We start from the raw sequence: 21,610 nt of genomic DNA, 5'->3' as shown, positions 1-21,610 counted from the left end.
TTTAGATTGCACTTCTGCTCAATATATCTATTTCAATGGAGTGTATCATTACATTTTTAGGGACCCTGAAGAGAATAAATCTGAATCCTTGAGAAGCATAGCTTAATGGCATTGTTGTGATCTGTCATGTACACAGCTAGATGATTAAAATAAATCATTTTTAAATAAATATTCCAAAAGCACTTGGGTGTGGAGAACCTTGAGCTGATACCTGTAATGCAAACAGTCCTTTGAGGAAATGCTGTCAGTAGGTGGTTTGTGAATGTTATGCATAATTGGTAATATTAATACATTTAAATAACCGATTTTTTATTTTTTATTTTTTTTTTACTTTTTGATATCTTGAGTCACCACTTGATGGCGTCCTGAAGCAAAACCACCTGAGAACCACTTCTATAAGCCAAGCATATAAGGGAATTATTTAAATTGATGTGTAATTTCTTTCTTCACTGTTATGTTTTTTTTTTATCATTAAATCTCTTTTTAACTGTGTAAGAAACACAAAGTGCTGTATCAGATTCATTCCCCATTAGGAATTAGTACAATAAGTGGCATCATATAGTTCCAAAACACCAATCGTTTTAACTGGAATGTCTTCTAACACAATACATCAGGAAAGACTGTTTTCTGCCAATCGGTTTCAAAGTGCATTTGTACCTGCAAGGTCGGTGTTGGTGATTGCTTTAAAACTGAACAATGCTTCCAGAAACGTCAGTAGTGACAAACAAACACAGAATTATACATCCAAAAACGAACCTTTGTTATTATCCTCAATGCTGATTCCTGGGGATTCTAGTGGAAAACATCACATAAGCTGCTGCTGAAGTAATAATCCATCCAAAAATGAATATTTGCTGAAAATGTACTCATTCTCAGGCCATCCGAGATGTAGATTAGTCTGATTCTTGTTTCTCAGAATAGATTTGGAGAAGTTTAGCATTACGTCACTTGCTCACCAATGGATCATCTGCAGTGAATGGGTGCCGTCAGAATGAGAGTCCCCGTATTGTCCCCTCACACCAAAATCAACCCACATGTTTGTTTAAAATAGTTTCTCTGATATTTTGTTGTTGTTGTAAGTGGTTTGATCTGTGCATATTTCTCTCCTGATTCAGACGAGATTACTTTTTCAATTGAAGAAGCAATATTATGAATTATGGACTCATATTTTGGCAAAAAGCAAGAGTTCAAAAGTTCAAACCGTTCTAATGATGGACTTGTTTTGACAAAGAAGCAACTTTTAGCTTCACAAGATTACTGTGATGTTTCTAATCAGACTCTCATTCTGACGGCACCCATTCACTGCAGAGGATCCTCTGTGAGCAACTGCTGTAATGTTACATTTCTCCAAATCTGTTTTGATGAAAAAACAAACTCATTTACATCCTGTGTCCTGAGGGTGAGTACACGTTCAACAAATTAGCATTTTTGGCTGAACTATTCCTTTAAGCTAAATCTACGTGCTCCCTCAAACCAGGCCTGGGTAACTTATATTTGATTACAAAATATAAGAACCTGCCTCGAAACTAATTTTCACTGATGTTTACACAGTAATATACACTAACAAAAAGCTAGGTAAACTGTTAATTGGTAAACTGTAAACAGCTACATTCAGAATGAATGCATTCTATAAGAACTATTAAAGCCCATGATGTTACACATTAAATTATAGCTTGATCTAAATCTAGTCTACAACATGGACACAAAACATACTAAACAGAACTACAAACCAAGCATAAGTAGAAAAGCACCTCAGTCCAATAGATATATAATAAAAGTAACTGGAAACACGTGACATTTGTATGCAGTGAGATTCTACAGTATATTGAATCTAATGACATAAAAGTCATGTGTTATGCAGAACATTACATCTATTACTGTCCTTTTGTGGCTGTAGAAAGATGTGAATGACATTGCATTTTATTCACGGGTTTGAGAGCAGACGGTTGGTTTGTTTGGTTGAGTATGAGGTAGTGCTCCAGTTAGATTGTTACTGCTCCTCCTCGTCATCTTCCTCAGCGTCCTCAGATGAGTCTTGAGGTTTTTCCTTTTCCTGTATGAAACAGAATCAAACATTTGGAGATGAAATGCATGGAAGCTAAGCTCCTCTCTTCCATGCTATATTTGGCATTTACAATGCCATTTTAAGTCAGTTTAGCAAGATAGTTTGGCCTTTAAATTTGCAGATCAATTCTGTGCAACTTGAAATGAAATATAAAATTTAAAGAGACAGTTCACCAAAAAATACACTACAAATTTGCAAATTAGACTGTGATGCTCAAATTCAGCTTTGCATCACAGGAATGAATTACATTTTAATGCATATGTTCTTACCACAGTTGATATTTCGAGTCTAAAAGCTCTTCATCAGATAACATAAAAAATATTTTCTACTTTTGGAACAGTAGTGTGCAAACTTTGCTTTTCCTGTTTTTGTTGTTGAGCACCTACATTGAGCTTTTGGCCTGTAAGATGTGTGCACTTTGATTACAATTTTAATATATTAAAATAGAAATCTGTTATTTTAAATAATAATTTTTTACATGACTGTTTTTACTGAATCAAATAAATGCAGCCTTGGTGAGCTGATGAGACATCTTTCTATAACACTTTTATAATTTATTTCAGTTTTGACCAGTAATGTACCATTACTGAGCTTTTACTCTCATGCCATTATGATTTTTTTTCCCCCCGCGAATGTTATGCACAGAACTTGATGCTGCAAAAATACACATTAAATATATTCAACAGGACTCTGTTCCTTTTAATGCATTGGCTAAGCATTCATAAAATAAAATAAAATAAGATAAAATATGTCCAGATTTGTCTTCAACTGAAGAAAGTAAATAATTACAGAATTCTAATTATAATTGCACAAACTATTATTTTAATATACGCACCTCTTTCTTCGGTTTCCCCTTAGGTTTGCTGGCAGAAGCCGAGGATTTCTATGGAACAGAAAATGAAATTAACAAACAACTATTCAAGTGTCAAAAAAATCTGTCACTCATATGCAATAAGCACTCCCAGGCTAAACCACTGGATAAAACCATATAAAACTAAGGGCACTTTTATTTTTTCAAATCATTTTCACAGGCCAGTGTGGCATTGCATGGCAAGTACACCAGTAGAGGGAGTCTGTTTCTGCACATGACAACAGATGGAGGGGGCATTGAGTTCATGAGGACTCTTGAGGCGGAGGCTAACAGTGCATTGCTCAGGGCTAAGTGGCTAACAGCAGGTCACCTGCATTTGGTCGACGGATGAGCTGTCAACCAAAAACCTGCATAACACTATTCATAATTAATAATGCATATGTGTATTTGCAAACCAGAGACAGCTGTGTTGTACTACTCTGCAATAGTGAGAAAAATAATATCTATATTTACATGGCTATGCCATAATCACACAAAGAGACTAATTATTCATAGTGTGAGTTAATTAAAAAGAAGAAGGCTTACCCTCTTGGATGGGCCTTTGTTTTTGCTGCCTTTTGGCCGTCCTCTTGGTCTTTTCGCAGTAGGCGACCCACTCAATTCCTGCAAGAAAACATTTATTAAGAAGTTGTCTTAATACAACACTGTTACTAAAACTGGAGATGCATCAACTATATTGTTACGGCATCACTGAAAAAAAGCCCCATGCATTATTATATTCTTTTCACTCAGAAAGTAAACTGGTTTCATACTGATCACTAAAAATGCACTATTATATAATACCTTTGGATGTTTCCTTGGTCTTCCTCGTCCCCTTTTCTCAGCTCCATCCTTGTCTTTAAAGGAGACTGTTTGTTTCTCTGAATCACTCATGTTTTTTTGGCTGTTTAAATAGAAATTAAATTTATTAAACAGCCGCTTTTATATCCAAGGAGGTGTCACTTGAATTGATAACATTACTGATTATTTATTAATGTGACTTATACAGAGGTTTAGACTGAATGCATTCGCTAATTATGCACCTTTACATCTTAAGTCGTGTATAAAAAGATCTAGATGCAATGGCTGATTAAGTTTAAAGGAAGGATATATTGTGATCATGTTCAGACATACAGTATTGAGGGTCTCTGGGATATTAAAACAATGCACAGTCAGTCTCATAAAGTTTAATAATTGCATTCGTGTCTGTAACCTTCTGGGTACTTTGGAAAATAACTGGTGTTGATGCACAGGCGAGGCGCTCAGTAGGTTATGCAACGATAAATCTGTCTGGAAGCCATATAGCGCGCGCTGCACTTACAGACGGACGTGCAAATGAGCATTTCAGTTCTCGTGCAACCATTTAAAACAGAACCAAACATTCACTTACATGCACTTACAGGAAAATAATGTTGTGGTGCGCGCTGTTTTGCTCGGTGGCCCCACCTCCCGCACGATCTCTGCTGATTGAATTAGAGCGCAACCGACTGTCTACCAATAAACCACGGTCTAATTCCGAGCTAAATATACTTCTGCGTGTGGAAATGATTGAAATTAACTCTGTCGCTTCCGATCGTATCGCGGGATTCGCGAAATAGATGCGATTATAGCGAGTTCAGGAATAGCCGCCTGTCAGTGGAATAAAAAGCCAATGGAAAAGCGGGATGAGCCGCAGGTTGATGGAGGAGAGGCGGATCTCACGCGCCATATGCTGCATATAAAGGCTGTGACAAATTACTGGCGCCAACTACGAAATCAACTTCAAGAAACATAAGAGAAAAAAGAGGAGAAAATAAATAAATAAAATAAATAAATCATAATGCTTCTTTAAATATTATAATAAAAACAATATACAAACAGCTGCACAATGAACATAGATAGATAGATAGATAGATAGATAGATAGATAGATAGATAGATAGATAGATAGATAGATAGATAGATAGATAGATAGATAGATAGAAAGAAAATTATTAAAAAATTATAAATTTTAATATAAATAAAAAAACTTAAGTTCTCAAGCTTCTTCAAAAAATATAATAGGCTATAATATACACATGGCTTCACAATAATGAAACTACATATGATAGATAGATAGATAGATAGATAGATAGATAGATAGATAGATAGATAGATAGATAGATAGATAGATAGATAGATAGATAGATAGATAGATAGATAGATAGATAGACAGACACATATATAGACAGACAGACAGACAGACAGACAGACAGATAGATAGATAGATAGATAGATAGATAGATAGATAGATAGATAGATAGATAGACAGACAGATAGATAGATAGATAGATAGATAGATAGATAGATAGATAGATAGATAGATAGATAGATAGATAGATAGATCGATAGATCGATAGATAGATAGAGAACATCTTCCATGAAAAAAAAAAAAATATTAAATTAAAAGTAATAAATTATTTTACCTTTTTAAATAAAAATAAAAAAGCCGAAATTACACAAAATAAATAAGCCGTCATAGTTGTATAATAATATAATATAATATAAATTAATATATAATATAATATAATATAATATAATATAATATAATATAATATAATATAATATAATATAATATAATTGTATATTATTACATTAAAAAAATGGACTGGACAGGACCTTTTCCGGAAACGAACAATGAAATTAATTTTCTACCGAATAGATTGTGTTTAATTAACGTCGACACCTCCCCCAACCATAAACCTACCCCTTCCAATAATGAAAAATTTGTAATTATTGTTATAAAAATGACGCTGTATTGTTGTGCGCATGCCCAGTAGCGCCATCCGTTCTTCTCCGTGACTGGCGCGTAAATGTGACGTTGTCAATATACGTCATTGTGCTTAAAGGCAGCATACTAGAAGAATAAATAACAATGAGATTTACAAGATCTGTATGTATGTGTTTTCTATGATCTTTTATCTGAATGTCTTCTTGAATGAACCCAAGTCGAACCGATGAACAGAAACGCGTGGCAACCGTGTTTTGTTGTGTGCTGAATGGCTGTGAATGGCTTGTGTGTTGTTTACATTGAAAACAGCTCTAGAACATTCAGCTTTTTGAGTGCAAGTCAGTCACATCCGTGTGTTTGTCCTTCAAATATACTGGATTTTAAAGACTTGTAAATGATGGTTAGTTGTGAGAGTAATGCTGGTTAAAGTGACGCTCTTCAGGCATAATCAGAAAGCCTGTTAACTAACTGTAATTACTGTTTTAACCAGTTAACCAGGACTGTTGAGAATGCTAGTGTATCAACAGATGATAATAAAACTATTAGTTATTTTTAACAAGCTTTGCTAAAATGTAAAATTATTAACGTGTATGATTCTGCTGTCAAACAAGTAATCACAATTAATCACATCCAAAATTAGTTTTTGTTTACATAATATATGTGTGTGTACTGTGTATATTTATCATGTGTATATATAAATACACACACATACAGTATATATTTGTAAAATATTTAAATGTATATAAATTTATAAATTCATATTCTTATATTTGATATTATATATAAATATATTTTATATATATATATATATATATATATATATATATATATATATATATATATATATATATATATATATATATTAAATATATGGTACATAATGGTACATTTATTCATTTAGCATATATATATATATATATATATATATATATATATAATGTATATATACGTGCATGTATTTGTATTTATATATACATAATACATATACACACATATATTATGTCAACAAACTTTTATTTTAGATGTGAATCATATATATATATATATATATATATATATATATATATATATAGTACAGTATTAACATTGTATAATTTATTTATTTGTTTATTTATTTATTCTTGCCTTAAAAAGATAACTACACAGGTCATGTGGTATGTTGCATTTCCTATAAAGGTTACCATCCACAAAGGCAATTTTTACTCTTATCTGGTGCTTGGTGAGTGTTCATTTTGCACCTCGCCTCCAGGTATTACAGACTATAAAAATACCTGACCACAGGTTCTTGCTCAGAGTTCAGTGAGCTAGTTCATCCACAGCAGTGCTTTGAAGCCACACATGCATAGATGCATTACCATGGTTTGTGGCAGAAGTAAGTAACATGCTCTCTGTTTTCCAGGACTGAACCGACGTGATCTGCTGGCTGCTCCACCTCCACTCCAGTAATGCGTTGTCAATAAAAATGGGAGGCAGCGGATCCAAAACCAAAGGAGTCTGGCCTTTTAGCAACTCAGGAGCTGGAGGAGAAGCTCCCGGTGAGGTCAATGAACAGTGTTTAGCACGTCTACGAGGCTCCAAGAACGCAACACCATTTGTCTTTACAAGGAGAAGGTAAATGTTCAAGTCAAAAAACCTTTAAGAACTGAGAGCTGTTTAGTTTAGTGTGGTCAGGTCTTGGTGGTTTGGGTCATGTGGAGTCACTCTCATGTACCTCGAAAACAAGAAGATATGTTTGATTTATAGAACGACACATTCTTTGCTTAATAATATAATTTAATAAATCTTGACTCAGCACCATTGAGAAAAATGGTGTTTAAAAAAGCAACAACAGTGCATTTCAGTCAGTTTGTGAGAAAGTATTCTCCAATTTAATAATGCCATACATGCATAAATAAATACATATTTCATTTAATTTAGGAAATAAATATTTCATTTTAAAAATAAGACCTGTATGTGTTTTTGTGATGTTCATCCAGCTGCTGTTTGTTGTTGCAGCTCCTTGTATTTTGATGAAGATGGAGATCTGGCTCATGAATTTTACGAGGAGACTGTGGTGACCAAGAACGGCAGAAAGAAAGCTAAACTGAAGAGGATTCAGAAGAATCTTATACCTCAGGTGAGAGATACATGTTAGATATTTAGTGCATATTGACAGGATCAACTCAAAATACATTTGAAATTTAAACAGAATGATAATAATTTATGATGATTAAGACATTAGATTTGATATGTAAACCCATGATTTGCTACTTGATTTGGCTAGTCAGTAGCATATGAAATGTATCATTTATTATGAAATACTTTGGTCAGCTGTTCAGTAATAGAAATACACCACATAGAATAAAATGTGTATCTGCTAAAAATAGGCTTGTAGTCTAAAAAACATTGATTACAAGCCTATTTTTTATTGTATTATTTATTATTTGGTCTCTTATCTAAACATTTATTTATTTATGTATATTTTTATATTCATTCATTCATTAACTCTCATCTTAACATTTAATTTACCTTCATTCATTCATTATTCGATAGGCTATTTGTTACTTGTTTCCTATCTGAACACTTAAAAAAATTTTGTTTGTTCCTGGTGTCTTATGGAAAAATTAAACTTACCTTATTTCACATAATTTAGTTTTTTTTTACAGTATTTTCTTATGTCATGTCTACAGGGAATCATTCAGTTGGATCACCCACGAATCCGCGTCGACTTCCCTGTCATCCTGTGTGAAATATAAACACACAGACACTGTGAGAAGTGTCACAATCACCCTAGACTTCCTTCCTCCTTCGGTATTCTTCTGAGAGGATTCTGTTACGACAGCGAGGGTGTTCTGCCCTTCACATGGCTTTGACCAAAAACATGAATCATATTTTCTGATTTGTATTTTGGTGTATAGACAGCAGACATACAGTGTCTTGTCTTCTGTGATGTACAGTAAGGAATGCATGTGCAATGAGAGCGTGTGAGTATGGAGCAGTGCAGGGATTGTACAGAAATCACTCGTGTTTGTTGATGTCCACCAACTGCAGTGTGTTTTTTTCGTTGTATATTATAATAGTCTGACTCTGTTTGTTGGGTTGCAACCCACATCTGCACTTTCTTCTCATTTATTGTACAGTAAATTATGAGTTGATATACTTGAATAAAGCTGTTTAGCAGATTACTCAGTAGTAATTATTTAGGGTATAAACATAAATGTTTATAGTAAAATAAAAAGACAGTCACAGTCCATTTTACATCCTTAATGTAAAGGTGAAACAATTTTTTTTAAATATATTTCAATGCATCTCTATCAGCTGATATTGGATATTTAATTGTGGTTATTTAACACTGTTAGATATTATCTTATTAGCAAATTTAAAAAATAAATAGGTTTATTTTTCAAACGGTGCATAGTGTTGTGAAAAGTGCTATTTTAGTATCACTGACATACTATTGCAGTTTTTAATCATATATCTAGATTTTATTTTTATATTTTCTGTTTTAATTTTAGTTAAAGTTTTAGTGCTTTTGCTGTGTTTTTGTCATTTGTTAAATGTCTGTATAGTTAACTAATTTAAACTAAACAAAGTAAGAAATATTAAGCTGAAATAAAGTTTTTTAACATCTGGTTTATTTTATGATTTTATTTTTAAGTATTGATAATGTAGTTTTAGTTACAGTCTCAAAAATGTACAAGTTTTTAGCATTTTGTTTTAAATAAATAATGATTTTTTTATTATAAACATTACGGAAATTAATAATAATAATATTAATTTATAGTCATTATTAATTAATTCAATAGTATGGAATTGTCATCTATGCTATTTATCAGTTTTTGTCCCTGAGATTAAACTAGTTATCTAGTCAGAATCTCACTATTGGTGCAACACAATGTAGTTGTAATACAAAAGAAAAATATGTTTCTAATAAATTATAGTCAGTTTTTCTCTGGGTCGTGAATTGAAAATGCCGTCTCTCCCTTTTGGCTGTGGGTTCTGTAGTTCACCTGGCATCTGGGTGTGGTGGATGGTGAAATGTCAGAGGTAAAGCAGTTTTTGGTGTTTCCTCGCTTCTTTGAAATTCACTGCTGCGAGGCTTTCACTCCCGTACAGTGGCTTGATCTCCATCCACATGAGATAGACGCTTTATCAGAGCCAGCCAGGCTCTCAAAGGTAGGTTTTCACTAGAAACAGATGAAAATGACTTCACTGGGAATGTTTGTCCCACCCATGTGAATGAAACACAGGAAGCTCCAACAGGATGCCACGTCTGCACACAAACATTGACACTGATAAAGAGAGAATAAGCTAGGAGGGTTTATGAGAGAATGTGTGATGAGACATGTGTAGGTAAGGAACAGATGACCCAAAATTATAATTCACTTATCGTCAAATCACCCTATTATGCTTCAAATCAAATGTATATGACAGGGCCATGAGTAACGGCCATAATTTACATATAGCTAAATTATTAATCAAATTAAAGTAGTGAGGGCTTAAAGTAAACAAGCTGATTCCAGAAAGACAGTAATATTTTTTGAATAGAAAATATGGTTGAATAGAATTCCATTTTGAATAGAAAATATGGTTTCATTTATGTGATTCATGTAACTGAATCGGATGAAACAAGTAATGTATGTGTTCCCTACATATTAGGCATTACTTACCAAAAAGTGCATTTTAAAATATTAGCAAATAGTTAAAAATAATTATCCTACTTCTCAACTATTTGTACACAATGGTGAAGGAAATTCTATGTCTAATTCTAGTCGGGAAGTAAGTTAATTATTAAAAAAGAAAAAAGAATTGTGTGCATATATATATATATATATATATATATATATATATATATATATATATATATATATATATATATATATATATATATATATATATATTTCACAATTCTGATAAAGGTGCTGTTGACCTTTGACCCGAGGGTGTGCTATGGGAGTGTCTTAGATGGAGGTGGAGGAATGGAGGGATAATACAGGGTAGCCGCTGTCTCTGATCTCTCCTAGTGCTCGAGGATGTGAGTTTGCCATTTTTGGGAGGTGGGTGTGATGGGTGTGTGTGTGTGTCCAGTTCCTCTCATATTGTTAAAGCTTCCTGGTACTGCCTAGTTGGAAGAAATGGTGATGTAAAACCCCAAGAATGAGGAGAAAAGGAAAAGGCCCAAGGAAGGAAGTGGCCCTCTCTCTTTCATGAACAGGAACACACACATGCACTGACAGAGGCCACACATGAGTCAGCAGAATATGCAGGAACGGCGGAACAGGATCTCTGCAGGTCATTGTCAGAAAGGAACCACTTGAAAGCCGCCCAATGCTACTCTGATTTCATATTCGTCGTGTGCATCCTCAAACGTCAGAAAAGTTTCAATGAATCCATACTATTGTTGCACACACAGTTTTATAGACAAATCCTAATACCAGCATGGCTATATATATATATATATATATATATATATATATATATATATTGTTAACGGTGAGCATGTTCATTTGGACTTTTGTACCTTTTTGTTTTTATTACCCCCTCACTTTAAAAATAAACAACTTTATTTATTTTACTGTTTTTATTATTATTATTATTATTATTATTGTATAGTGTTTAATATTTAGGTTTGAATTAAAAAAGTCCATGTATAAACCTAACGTTTATTTAATAAAAACTCTATTTTTTTATTTATTATTATTTTTTTTTATTACTTATTAGCTAAATATTTTAGAACATTTAATGGTTAGATTTCAACTAATGTACATGTTAATGTTGATTCAATTAAACTTTCCTTAAAAAACATTTGTTTTGCAGTTGTTTTTCTTTTTTCTTCTTTTTTTTATTATTTGTTATTATGTACATGATTCAAGTTTTAAAGTTTAATCAATATTTAGACCTGAATGAAGATGTGCATGCATAATGTTTTTTGGACCCATATGACCACGTTATAGGCCTGTCATTTGCATAAAGGAAAACACGCCCCCAGTGAGCTGGTAATGAAACCGCACCCCCTGCACAGAATCAATGAAACTTATAAAAGCGGCGCTTTGAAGTCGTTGCTATGCCGCAAAGATAAAAGCGTCTCAGATGAAGAATTTGAGAAGATTGACAGATCAGACCTCACGCGACATTAGTCCTGATCTCAAGCTGGAGGAACACTCGCGAAACTCTCTCTGTAGGAGGCGACAGGCGACGTGGTAACAGCAATTATTTACATCGCAACCACAGCATAAAGTTATTTATCTGGGAATTAATGTTATTTTTAATATCAAAGGTGAGTTGTTTCTATTACAAAGTTGTTTTGCTGCTGAATAAATGATTGGAACAGGCTGATGTAGGTTTTTAATTGTATTAAACATTCATAAAAAGTTGAATGGCACTACGCTGGTAGCTTGTACTATGGTACTACCACGATATTTTGAAGTTGCATGTAAATAATGTGGATTTCAGGACCATGGTATTTAAAGTATTGTAGTTTTACAATTTATTGCTCAGATGTTAATCTTTAATAGCGGTTATCAGGAATGTTTTATTGAAACATCATCAGACTATATAGATAGAAGAAACATACATAAATGTCTCAAATGTCAACAAAGAGTAAGTATTTTAAGCTATAAGATACTGTGGAGAGTGGAAGAATTGAAGAACATATATCTCATATAATATCTAATATCTGAGTAACAGGAGATTTAACCGAAATTTCCCATTTGCTCCTCATCTAATCCTATTACTATATGAGATACAATTGATATCATATAGTTTTGGTAATTTTTGCTTATGCTGTCCCATGGGTCAGTAAGATCAATGTCTGATCAAGTCATTCAGCCTTCAGCTGGAATATCATCATTATATCAAATTATATTATTTTTTATTACAATTAATTATTTTCATATATAAAATATTAATTTATTTGTATAATACTTCATATAATATTAAATTCAGTAAGAGGGGGAATAACTGTAACACTGGGTTATATAATTTTATAATATTAACCAACGTGATTTCAAATAATAACTCACTTCCAGGTCATAATATCTTTGATTCATTTGTCTGGGAATGATTGTTATTTTTAATGTCAAAGGTGAGATATTTCATGAAAAAGTAATTTATTTATTTAAATGTTTGCATGATTGTTGCTCTATGGTTAATGTGAAGAGGATGATGTTGGTTTTACACTTCCAAAACATAATAACATTTGAAATTATTATTATTATTATTATTATTATTATTATTATTATTATTATTATTATTATTATATAATTTTAGAATATTAACCAACTTTGTTTCAGATAAGAACTTACCTTCAAGGAATAATATCAATGATTTATTTTCCTGGGAATGATTATTTTTAATGTCAGTGTTAAGTTATTTCCTCCAAGTCATGTGTTGCTGATTTAAAACCGACTGTTGTATTTAATTTGCTTCAGTAATTATGTTTCCTCTGTGAAAGATTTGTGTCTTCTTGTTTCTTTTCTGAATGAACACTGATACCAGAAAGATGTCAGGGCCCGTATTCACAAAACATTTTATCTTACCATTAAGAGTTCTCCTAAATAACAGTAAAAGAGTTTTCTCTTAAAACCTATTCACAAAGCTGCTGAGACATACAGTATTTTACTAAGGAATAGAGAGAAGTCTTAAGCTAGGAGAAAGGGCGGGGTTGACCTCGTTGCTATGGATGATGTCAGCATGCTCACTAACTATGCCCACATTGATTGGCTGATAGTCTCTGTCAGAGATTTATTCATAGAAATATTTTAGAGAAAAGATAAAGGTTAAAAAATAAAAACATTGCCACATTCAAATAAAAGATTTTAAAATGCATGCTATGTGTGTGTGTTAAGCTAATTGTCAGCCTCTTACATGTATGCTTCTCATAATTAATGAATATGCATATTAACAGCGTTTTATTTAACAGAGTAGAATAATGATGGCTGATAGTAAGACATGCAAATGTAAAAGAAAACCAAACTGGAAGCAAGAACAGCTGTTACTTCTTGCCCAACTGGTTAATGAAGACAAGGGCATAAAGGAATATATAGAGTTAGGATAACCTTCAAAACCGAAGGTGATACCTTTATAAAAGCTCATAATTGTCAAATATTTCTCAAATGTTTACGTTCCGAGTCATTTTAGGATAGTTGGTGGCTTGGTTTTAGTGACTTTGGAGTCCTCTTCACTACTCCTAATGTTTCATAGATTTAGGAGCTAGTTTCAGCGCTAAAATACTTTGTGAAATACTTTTAGATAAAAAATGTAGGAGTCCTAAATTAAGATTTTCTTCTAAATCGGCGAGTTATGAGCTACTTTTTTATGTTTTGTGAATACGGGCCCAGGTATCGAAATTATGCTCTTAATGACTTGTAGGAAACAACATGTTTTTGTGTTTTATTTCAGTAGAAGTGAAGACCTGTATTGTGAATGACTGAAGTCATGGCTATCTGGATCCAGCTTCATTGGATAATTTGGGTGTTGGTTCCACTGTCTCTGGATCATCTTGCTCTTGCTGAAGATCCGAAGCCCACCAGATGGCCTCTTTACCCTCAGAAGCCTGTGGTTCTGGTCTGGAACGCCCCAACAGAAGACTGCAGGCCTCGGCACAACATCCACCTCCAGCTCGATCAGTTTCAGATCGTGGCCTCTCCGAACCAAGACTTCACCAAGCAGAACCTCACCATGTTCTACAAAGACCGTCTGGGTCTGTATCCGCACTTTCAGGATGGAGTGCCTGTTAATGGTGGACTACCGCAGATGGCCAGCCTCACGCACCACCGAGAGAAGATGCCGGAGGGGATCGCGAAGTACATTCGCGACCCATCTGCACGAGGCCTGGCCGTGATCGACTGGGAGGAATGGCGTCCGATTTGGATACGAAATTGGGACGCCAAAAACATTTACAAGATGCAGTCACAGTCCTTAGTGGCCCAGAAAAACACAGGCTGGACTCAAAACCAGATAAAAAAAGTAGCCCAGCAGGAGTTTGAGATGTCCAGTCGTGCATTCATGCTGAAGACGTTAATGCTGGCCAAAAGCTTGCGTCCGAACCAGCTTTGGGGCTTCTACCTCTTTCCTGACTGCTATAACCACGACTATCGTCGCAGTCTGGAGAACTACACGGGACGCTGCCCGGATGTGGAGGTGGCCAGGAACGACCAGCTGAAGTGGCTGTGGACTGAAAGCACAGCTCTGTTTCCATCCATATACATGAAGTCTGTGTTGCGTTCATCATCCTCCGGTCGCCAGTTTGTCCGAAACCGGGTGAAGGAGGCAATGAGATTGGCGTCAGTGGGAGAGGGATTGGCACGTCCTGTGTTTGTCTACAGCCGCCCTACGTATGACGATGAGCTGCAACTGCTGACAGAGGTGGGTTTGTAGAAATGAACTTGATGTGTAGTAACAAAAAACACAATTTCAGTTTATTGGCATTTAGCTAAACTCTGCCCCCCACCCCTCCTAAATTACTGTTGGTAACTCAGACACGCTTTACAGAAGTTCATATAAGAATGAAAGGAAGATTCTGCTAAATTTCGGAGAAAGTGATTAACATTTATTGCATGTTATTCTTATGTGGGCTTAAATTAAATGCAACATTGTTAGTAATATTTATTAGGCAATTTTAGAGTATCTGAGGATTTAAGATTGATTTTTCCATTTCTTCTTCATTTAACCCCATTACTGATTTTTGATTGCAGAACCGCTAAAAATGGTACAGTGTTGGGTTATACTCTTAATATTATACTAATAATCTGAGTCAGTTTGAAGAACATTAAATTAGTCATGTTAATTTTTGATTTCTGACTTTGCAGATTAAAATATCATTGCAGATTAAAGTTAAGATGTCATCTTGTTAAATTTAAGTTTTGTTTGAGACACTAGAGAAACATCTAAGACTGTAGCAAAACTTTCCATTTGACCTTCATTTAATCCCAATACTCCCAAATAGGATGGAATTAAATGTTTTATTATTTGTAGCTTTTAAAATAAATGTATTTACTCGTTTATGTAGCTTTATATGCAAATGAACTAACATTAAATGAGTAATTTTACATTTATTTAGCTACGTGTATTCCTATTACAATAATTACTATTCATGTAAAAACAAAATTCTATGTAAAACTACCGAATACATTTAGTATTTAAATTAATTTAAATGTAGGGGGTTTTATCGATGTTCTAAAATGTTCAGTGTTTTTTAAAACTGTATGGAAATTACATTTTACTATAGATTTAGATGTTTTAGATTATGTCTGTTGAAGTAAATTTAAAGCTATCCTAAGATACATAGATCTCCATAGATCTCCATCAAAAGCTTGTGTTTTGAATGGTGAGGGCTGCTAGGGTTCCAGAGTCTTGTAACCTTTGTAAGACAAGGCTTTGCAAATAGACAATAAAATGTATGTAAATCGCTCCATTTGACCCGCAGCTAAACTTTGACTTGTAACAGAATGTGTGGAAATGAAGGTTGACCTTAAAGGACGAAATATTCCATTCAGCTGTCAGTGACTCTCCAGTCTGTTTGTTCAAAGGCCAGAGACGTTTTCTGAGTGTCTGCAAATAAGTCTTCTACTGTTTATATTAGAGAAGTTCACATGCATAACTGGGTTTTTGTCTCCATAAAGATCTTCAGGTCTTATGCAGCCAAGAAAAACAGAAACAAAATATTTAAAGCAAGATATATTCATAACGATTTTAAGTTTATAAGACAGTTTTTTTTATTATTATTATTATTTATTTTTGGAATTTTGTGGTCCACCCGCAAACACAACAGTCACATGTCCATGCACTGCCCAATAGGCTTTTTTTTTGTTTTTGTAAAAATACTTTCTTCAATCCCAGTTCTAACTACATGATTCATCCAGAAATGTGAATCTGTGGGGTTTCATAACATTGCTGTGTTTATTCCACCATCCCAACCGACCCTGCAATTTTATTGAGGATTAAAGCGAGTGTATGTGGTCTTTGTGTGGTTTATCACAAAACTTTTCCTTACATAACCATCATCTCGGTGACCTGTTGCATGAAGCTAGCTATAAACAGGTTTAGAGTTGACAAATCCAGCGGGGGACTGGCTTCATTGCATCAGAAATATGTCATTTTGCTCACAACTAATTGGTCCAAAGTGCTGAAATGTAAGAGCATAAGATCTCTATACCACAATCAAACCTGCTCAGGAGCAGGGTAGCCCTGTAGCTTAAGTTAATGTGGTGATGAAACCTGTTCAAAACCAACCCACCTTCTTAAGCCCGAAAACTCAGAGTTTGCACAAACTAAATGCAAACTTACCAAAGCCAGCTTTGTGCAGCAGGCCTCTGCTCTTTATCTGTGTTTATGTGTGTGTGTGTGTGTGTGTGTGTGTGTGTGTGTGCAGGAGAACAGGAAGGGTGCTGGTCACACGTACAGTGCCACAACCACCACACCAGCTGATTTCCTACTTTATTTCCACTGATTAAATTGCTGTTACACAAATCTCCCCATTCAGTATGTGTGACCTTAACACGCATAGCTTTCAAAATTATCTAAATAAACGAATAAACTGTTTGTTTTCGATGAAAATTTGTTTAAAAAAACAATCAAGAACCAATCACTGATTCCTTTATTTATGTCTGTGCAGATGGATTTGGTGTCCACCATTGGAGAAAGTGTGGCTCTGGGTGCAGCTGGTATCATTTTCTGGGGTAATGCTGCTTATGCCAGCAGCAATGTAAGCATTCACACACCACATTATATCAGAAATAGTGCTTGTTAAGGGGTTTCTACTGATCCGAGTTCTAATAATAATAATTATTGGTTCTTTTATTGATCATATTAACCGTATAAACATCTAAGTAATATTTCAAGACTGAAGCGACTTCGATTTACTTGACTTGATTATCCGTACATAAAAACCACAAAGCTTTGATACAAAAACTATGCATTTAAATATCATCGTACTAAGAATGATTATTTTTGATATTATATTATTTTTTGATATTTGATATTAGATATTAAAGGGATTCTCCACCCCAAAATGAACATTTTGTCATGAATCACGTCATTCAGTGCCTTCAGTGGTTCAACCGTAACGTTATGAAGTGACGAGAATACTGTTTGTACGCATACGCAACAGTCACAAGCCTCCCGTTTTTCATCCAAAAATATCTTCAATTGTGTTTCCTTCTCTTTATCTGGTTCATCATTCAGGCCACTTGTTCCAGTCTGAACCAGTACTTGCGGGGTCCACTGGGCCGTTACCTCCTCAACGTCTCCACAGCAGCCGAGCAGTGCAGTCGCTTCCTGTGCAGTTCCCACGGCCGCTGTCTGCGCAGACATCCCAACACGGACACGTATCTGCATCTTGACTCACAGACGCACACGATAGTAGGTGAGGGGAGTGAACTGCGCGTGAAGGGAGATGTGAGTGAGGAAGAGCAGCGGCGGATGAGTGGAGACTTCCAGTGCCAGTGTTTCAGTGGGTTTCAGGGCGAGAGGTGTGACCTCGAGGACCCTCTTCAGCAGCGAGGAGACGGACATGCATTGAAAGCATTATGGATTTACCTTCTCACTCCATTGCTGCTGCATTTACTGACCTGAACATACGCCGTAGACACTTGAACTTTGCTTATGAAATGCTTGGCTGGTCAGTGCGCTCCAAGTGCTGTTGTGAAAAGGTCCTTTCGCTTTCATGAAGTCATGTGGGTGAGCTTGGAATCGAAATTTACACAGGAAACTCAGAGTTCCTTGGAGTTTAAATAAGCACTTTTGTTTGTTGTCACATGTTACTCACACAACAGTTGAGCCAGATGTAGGATATTGTGCAACTGGAAAATCTAATGAAGATTTATGACTAACTGAGGAGTGGATTCATTCAGAAGAAGTCTTGGCTTGAGTTACTATTAAAACAGTTTAAACTGGTGCACAATTACGTTTTAAGTGGCTGTCTTGGTTTGAGTGTAGATTTGACTATAAATCTAACACTACAGTGTAGGGTGCAAACGTCATATGTAGTTAAGCAAATACACATGTTTTAGTTTGAATAGGATTCTGAGCCTTAAAGGAACAGTTCAGCCTAAAATGAAAATTGTCATTTTTTACTCAATATTACATCGTTTATATTTAAGTCTTTTCCTGAATGCCTTCAGAAGACTTGGAATATAGTACATGAGCTGTGTGAACCACTTTTAATAGTTGTTAAAGAAATAGCTCACACAAAAAAAACAATTGGCTGAAAATGCGCCTACTGTTAGCCCATCCAAGATGTAGATGAGTTGGTTTCTTCATCAGAGCAGATTTGGACAAATGTAACATTACATCACTTGCTCACCAGTGGATCCTCTGAAGTGAATGGGTGCCGTCAGAATGAGAGTCCAAACAGCTGATAAAAACATCACAATAATCCACAAGTAATCCACACTACTCCAGTCCATCAGTTAACATCTTGTGAAGCCAAAAGCTGCATGTTTTTTTATGGTGTTTTAACTTTGAACCATGCTTTTTTTCATCTATGCATATTTCTCTCCTGATTCAGGACTCGTATTTTAGCCAAAGTTCCAATAAATCCATCAAAATTTATTTTTATCACAAACTAACTTGGTTAAAGGTTGTTGATTATTTATACTACTTGTTAATAATAGTTTTTGTCAGCTGTTTGGACTCTCATTCTGACGGCACCCATTGATGCATAAGTGATCTAATGATAATTTTCTTAAAATCTATTCTGGTGAGGAAACTAACTCAACACATCTTGGATGGCCTGAGGGCGAGTACATTTAAAGCAATTTTTCATTTTTGGGTGAATTATTCCTTTTAAATGAGACTACTAGTGCTGGAAATGTGGATGCATGTCATGTAATGTTGCTTATGCTGGCTGACCTGAGTTTGAATCTGCCTTCTGTGTCACTTCCTGATCACAATCCCTGTTTCCCATCCTGTCCTGCTCTATAAAGACAAACACCCCGTAATAAATAACTAAAGAAGATACTACTAAAGAACTGATGTTATTTATATCCTGTTATTTAAAAAGTCTTTGGTAACTTTGTACTATATCATTTTTATTACTGTTTCATGGACTAATTAACTGTTGCTAAATCGGTGTATATTTTTGCTTCATTCAGCATCTCTGTCAGTGTGGTAACAGTGATAGTTATGTTATGAGATCAATGAGACAGCGCTTATATTCATATTTGAAAAGGCACTGGACTGTGAGAGAAGCATATACATTATATCTTTAAATTGCCAATTAATTATGACTTTTGTAGATTTTTAAAAATTGTGATGCATAGAGAAACCATTTTATATTGCATTTGATAAAAAAAAATTGACTGGTAATATTGTCCATTCATTTTATTCATTTGTTTTTGTTAATTTCATTTCACGTTTGTTGTCTCAAACTGATTTTGTCCAGTAACCATTCAGTGTTTCTCAGTTACTGTATGTTTTTCTGAGGAAAAAAGAACTCACTAAATGGAAGGAGACGTATGAGACAACAAACCTTGGATCTGCTCGGCACAAGGACCAGCCCAAATTACAGGGTTTACAAACCAAGGGAGTTATATTTGTTGCTTTCAACTATCTGAGCTTTTACTCAAAATAGAATCGGAAGCAATATGAAATATGGTGGGTCTTGTTAATCTTTAATCACTTTAGAAATGACATGCAGCTGCAGTGTTTTATGGTGTTACCCACAAATATAACTTTCCGTTCCTTGTTTGTTAATTTGAGTTATTTGCATCTATAATGGACGTTTTCTGACTATCTAGATAAGAGATCGGAAAATTGCTTCCTTGTTTTCGAGAATTAACATCATCATTTTTAAATGTTATCCACATGACCATAAATGACAAGCCATCTACATCATCTCGACATTCAGAGCAGTTTTTCAAAAAAAAGATACAATAGGTTGTACTATTGTACAGCAATAATTTGATATAGGCCTATAACATGACACTAAATGATATTTACCATATTGGTATGGCATGGCATTTACAATGATATTTTAAATATATAACCAAACGTGCAAAAATATGATATTGCTGTGGTCTAGTAAGTGGTGCTTTTAAGGGAGCATTTTGTTGAGTCGTATCATATAAAAAACATTCAGTTTGTATTAGATTTATGTGATGAATGACATAGAAAGCACACAGGGGCGGATCTACGGGGTGGCACCGTAAAAGAAAGCCTTGCCACCCCTGCTGCCACCCCAGTTTGCAGCAACGAATTAAAGGTTATGGCCAATTTGAACATTTACAAGCGCGAATCTTTCGTGATTCGTGATCCCGCTCCGAACTCTCGAACAGATTCAAATGATTCGCGATCCCCAATCTGACTCAAATGATTCGTGAACCCGCTTTGAACTCCCAAATTGACTCAAATGATTCGCGATCCCCATAACTGACTCAAATGATTCGCGATCCCGCTACGAACTCCCGAACTGATTCAAATGATTCGCGATCCCCATAACTGACTCAAATGATTCGCGATCCCGCTCCGAATTCCCGAACTGATTCAAATGATTCGCGATCCCCATAACTGACTCAAATGATTCGCGATCCCACTACGAACTCCCGAACTGATTCAAATGATTCGCGATCCCCATAACTGACTCAAATGATTCGCGATCTCGCTCCGAACTCCCGAATTGATTCAAATGATTCGCGATCCCCAAACTGACTCAAATGATTCGCAAACCCGCTTTGAACTCCCGAAATTGACTCAAATGGTTTGTGATCACCGAACTGACTCAAATGATTCGCCATCCCCATAACTGACTCAAATGATTCGCGATCCCCATAACTGACTCAAATGATTCGCGATCCCGCTCCGAACTCCCAAACTGACTCAAATGATTCGCGATCCCCAAAATTGACTCAAATGATTCGCGATCCCGCTACGAACTCCCGAACTGATTCAAATGATTTGCAATCCCCAAACTGACTCAAATGATTCGCGAATCCGCTTTGAACTCCCGAACTGATCCAAATTATTTGCGA

At 35.0% G+C, this 21,610-nt stretch overlaps 3 protein-coding genes across 7 annotated transcripts; 2 read left to right on the top strand and 1 right to left on the bottom strand.

Moving 5' to 3' along the window:
• Nucleotides 1–1,383: 1,383 nt before the first annotated feature.
• LOC113104105 (high mobility group protein HMG-I/HMG-Y-like) lies at nt 1,384–4,674 on the bottom strand. 2 transcript variants are annotated; one of them, XM_026266044.1, is made up of 5 exons: nt 4,306–4,674; nt 3,720–3,819; nt 3,462–3,539; nt 2,901–2,948; nt 1,384–2,053 (listed from the first exon to the last, which is right to left on the bottom strand). In XM_026266044.1, the coding sequence occupies exons 2-5, from the start codon at nt 3,807–3,809 to the stop codon at nt 1,991–1,993; spliced, it is 279 nt and encodes a 92-aa protein (XP_026121829.1). In that variant the 5' UTR covers nt 3,810–3,819; nt 4,306–4,674; the 3' UTR covers nt 1,384–1,990. The 2 variants fall into 2 exon arrangements, with proteins under 2 accessions (XP_026121829.1, XP_026121833.1); XM_026266048.1 differs by having other exon boundaries at nt 4,316–4,674.
• Nucleotides 4,675–5,745: 1,071 nt separating this feature from the next.
• On the top strand, nt 5,746–8,827 carry LOC113104080 (tumor suppressor candidate 2-like). Of its 2 annotated transcripts, none has more exons than XM_026266042.1 (4): nt 5,746–5,829; nt 7,063–7,274; nt 7,659–7,779; nt 8,333–8,827. In XM_026266042.1, the coding sequence occupies exons 2-4, from the start codon at nt 7,126–7,128 to the stop codon at nt 8,396–8,398; spliced, it is 336 nt and encodes a 111-aa protein (XP_026121827.1). In that variant the 5' UTR covers nt 5,746–5,829; nt 7,063–7,125; the 3' UTR covers nt 8,399–8,827. The 2 variants fall into 2 exon arrangements, with proteins under 2 accessions (XP_026121827.1, XP_026121828.1); XM_026266043.1 differs by having other exon boundaries at nt 5,748–5,825.
• Nucleotides 8,828–11,669: 2,842 nt separating this feature from the next.
• On the top strand, nt 11,670–19,937 carry LOC113104044 (hyaluronidase-2-like). Of its 3 annotated transcripts, none has more exons than XM_026266040.1 (4): nt 11,670–11,842; nt 14,046–15,008; nt 17,257–17,346; nt 17,826–19,937. In XM_026266040.1, exons 2-4 carry the CDS (start codon nt 14,067–14,069, stop codon nt 18,213–18,215), a joined length of 1,422 nt encoding a protein of 473 aa, XP_026121825.1. In that variant the 5' UTR covers nt 11,670–11,842; nt 14,046–14,066; the 3' UTR covers nt 18,216–19,937. The 3 variants fall into 3 exon arrangements, with proteins under 3 accessions (XP_026121825.1, XP_026121823.1, XP_026121824.1); XM_026266038.1 differs by having other exon boundaries at nt 11,670–11,919; XM_026266039.1 differs by having other exon boundaries at nt 11,670–11,919; nt 14,043–15,008.
• Nucleotides 19,938–21,610: the final 1,673 nt, after the last annotated feature.

The sequence above is a fragment of the Carassius auratus genome, chromosome 6 (genome assembly GCF_003368295.1).
Source record: "Carassius auratus strain Wakin chromosome 6, ASM336829v1, whole genome shotgun sequence".
Taxonomy (NCBI): domain Eukaryota; kingdom Metazoa; phylum Chordata; class Actinopteri; order Cypriniformes; family Cyprinidae; genus Carassius; species Carassius auratus.
This window is presented reverse-complemented; position numbering and strand designations above follow the sequence as displayed.

Coding starts and splice junctions, on each gene's coding strand:
- LOC113104105 (XM_026266044.1), bottom strand. CDS start 3,809: ATGAGTGATTCAGAGAAACAAACAGTCTCCTTTAAAGACAAGGATGGA. Junction 2,949..3,461: donor ACAAAGGCCCATCCAAGAGG/GTAAGCCTTCTT, acceptor TCTGTTCCATAG/AAATCCTCGGCTTCTGCCAG. Junction 2,054..2,900: donor AGGGGAAACCGAAGAAAGAG/GTGCGTATATTA, acceptor TGTTTCATACAG/GAAAAGGAAAAACCTCAAGA.
- LOC113104080 (XM_026266042.1), top strand. CDS start 7,126: ATGGGAGGCAGCGGATCCAAAACCAAAGGAGTCTGGCCTTTTAGCAAC. Junction 7,275..7,658: donor TTTGTCTTTACAAGGAGAAG/GTAAATGTTCAA, acceptor TTGTTGTTGCAG/CTCCTTGTATTTTGATGAAG. Junction 7,780..8,332: donor AGAAGAATCTTATACCTCAG/GTGAGAGATACA, acceptor TCATGTCTACAG/GGAATCATTCAGTTGGATCA.
- LOC113104044 (XM_026266040.1), top strand. CDS start 14,067: ATGACTGAAGTCATGGCTATCTGGATCCAGCTTCATTGGATAATTTGG. Junction 15,009..17,256: donor AGCTGCAACTGCTGACAGAG/GTGGGTTTGTAG, acceptor ATGTCTGTGCAG/ATGGATTTGGTGTCCACCAT. Junction 17,347..17,825: donor CTGCTTATGCCAGCAGCAAT/GTAAGCATTCAC, acceptor TTCATCATTCAG/GCCACTTGTTCCAGTCTGAA.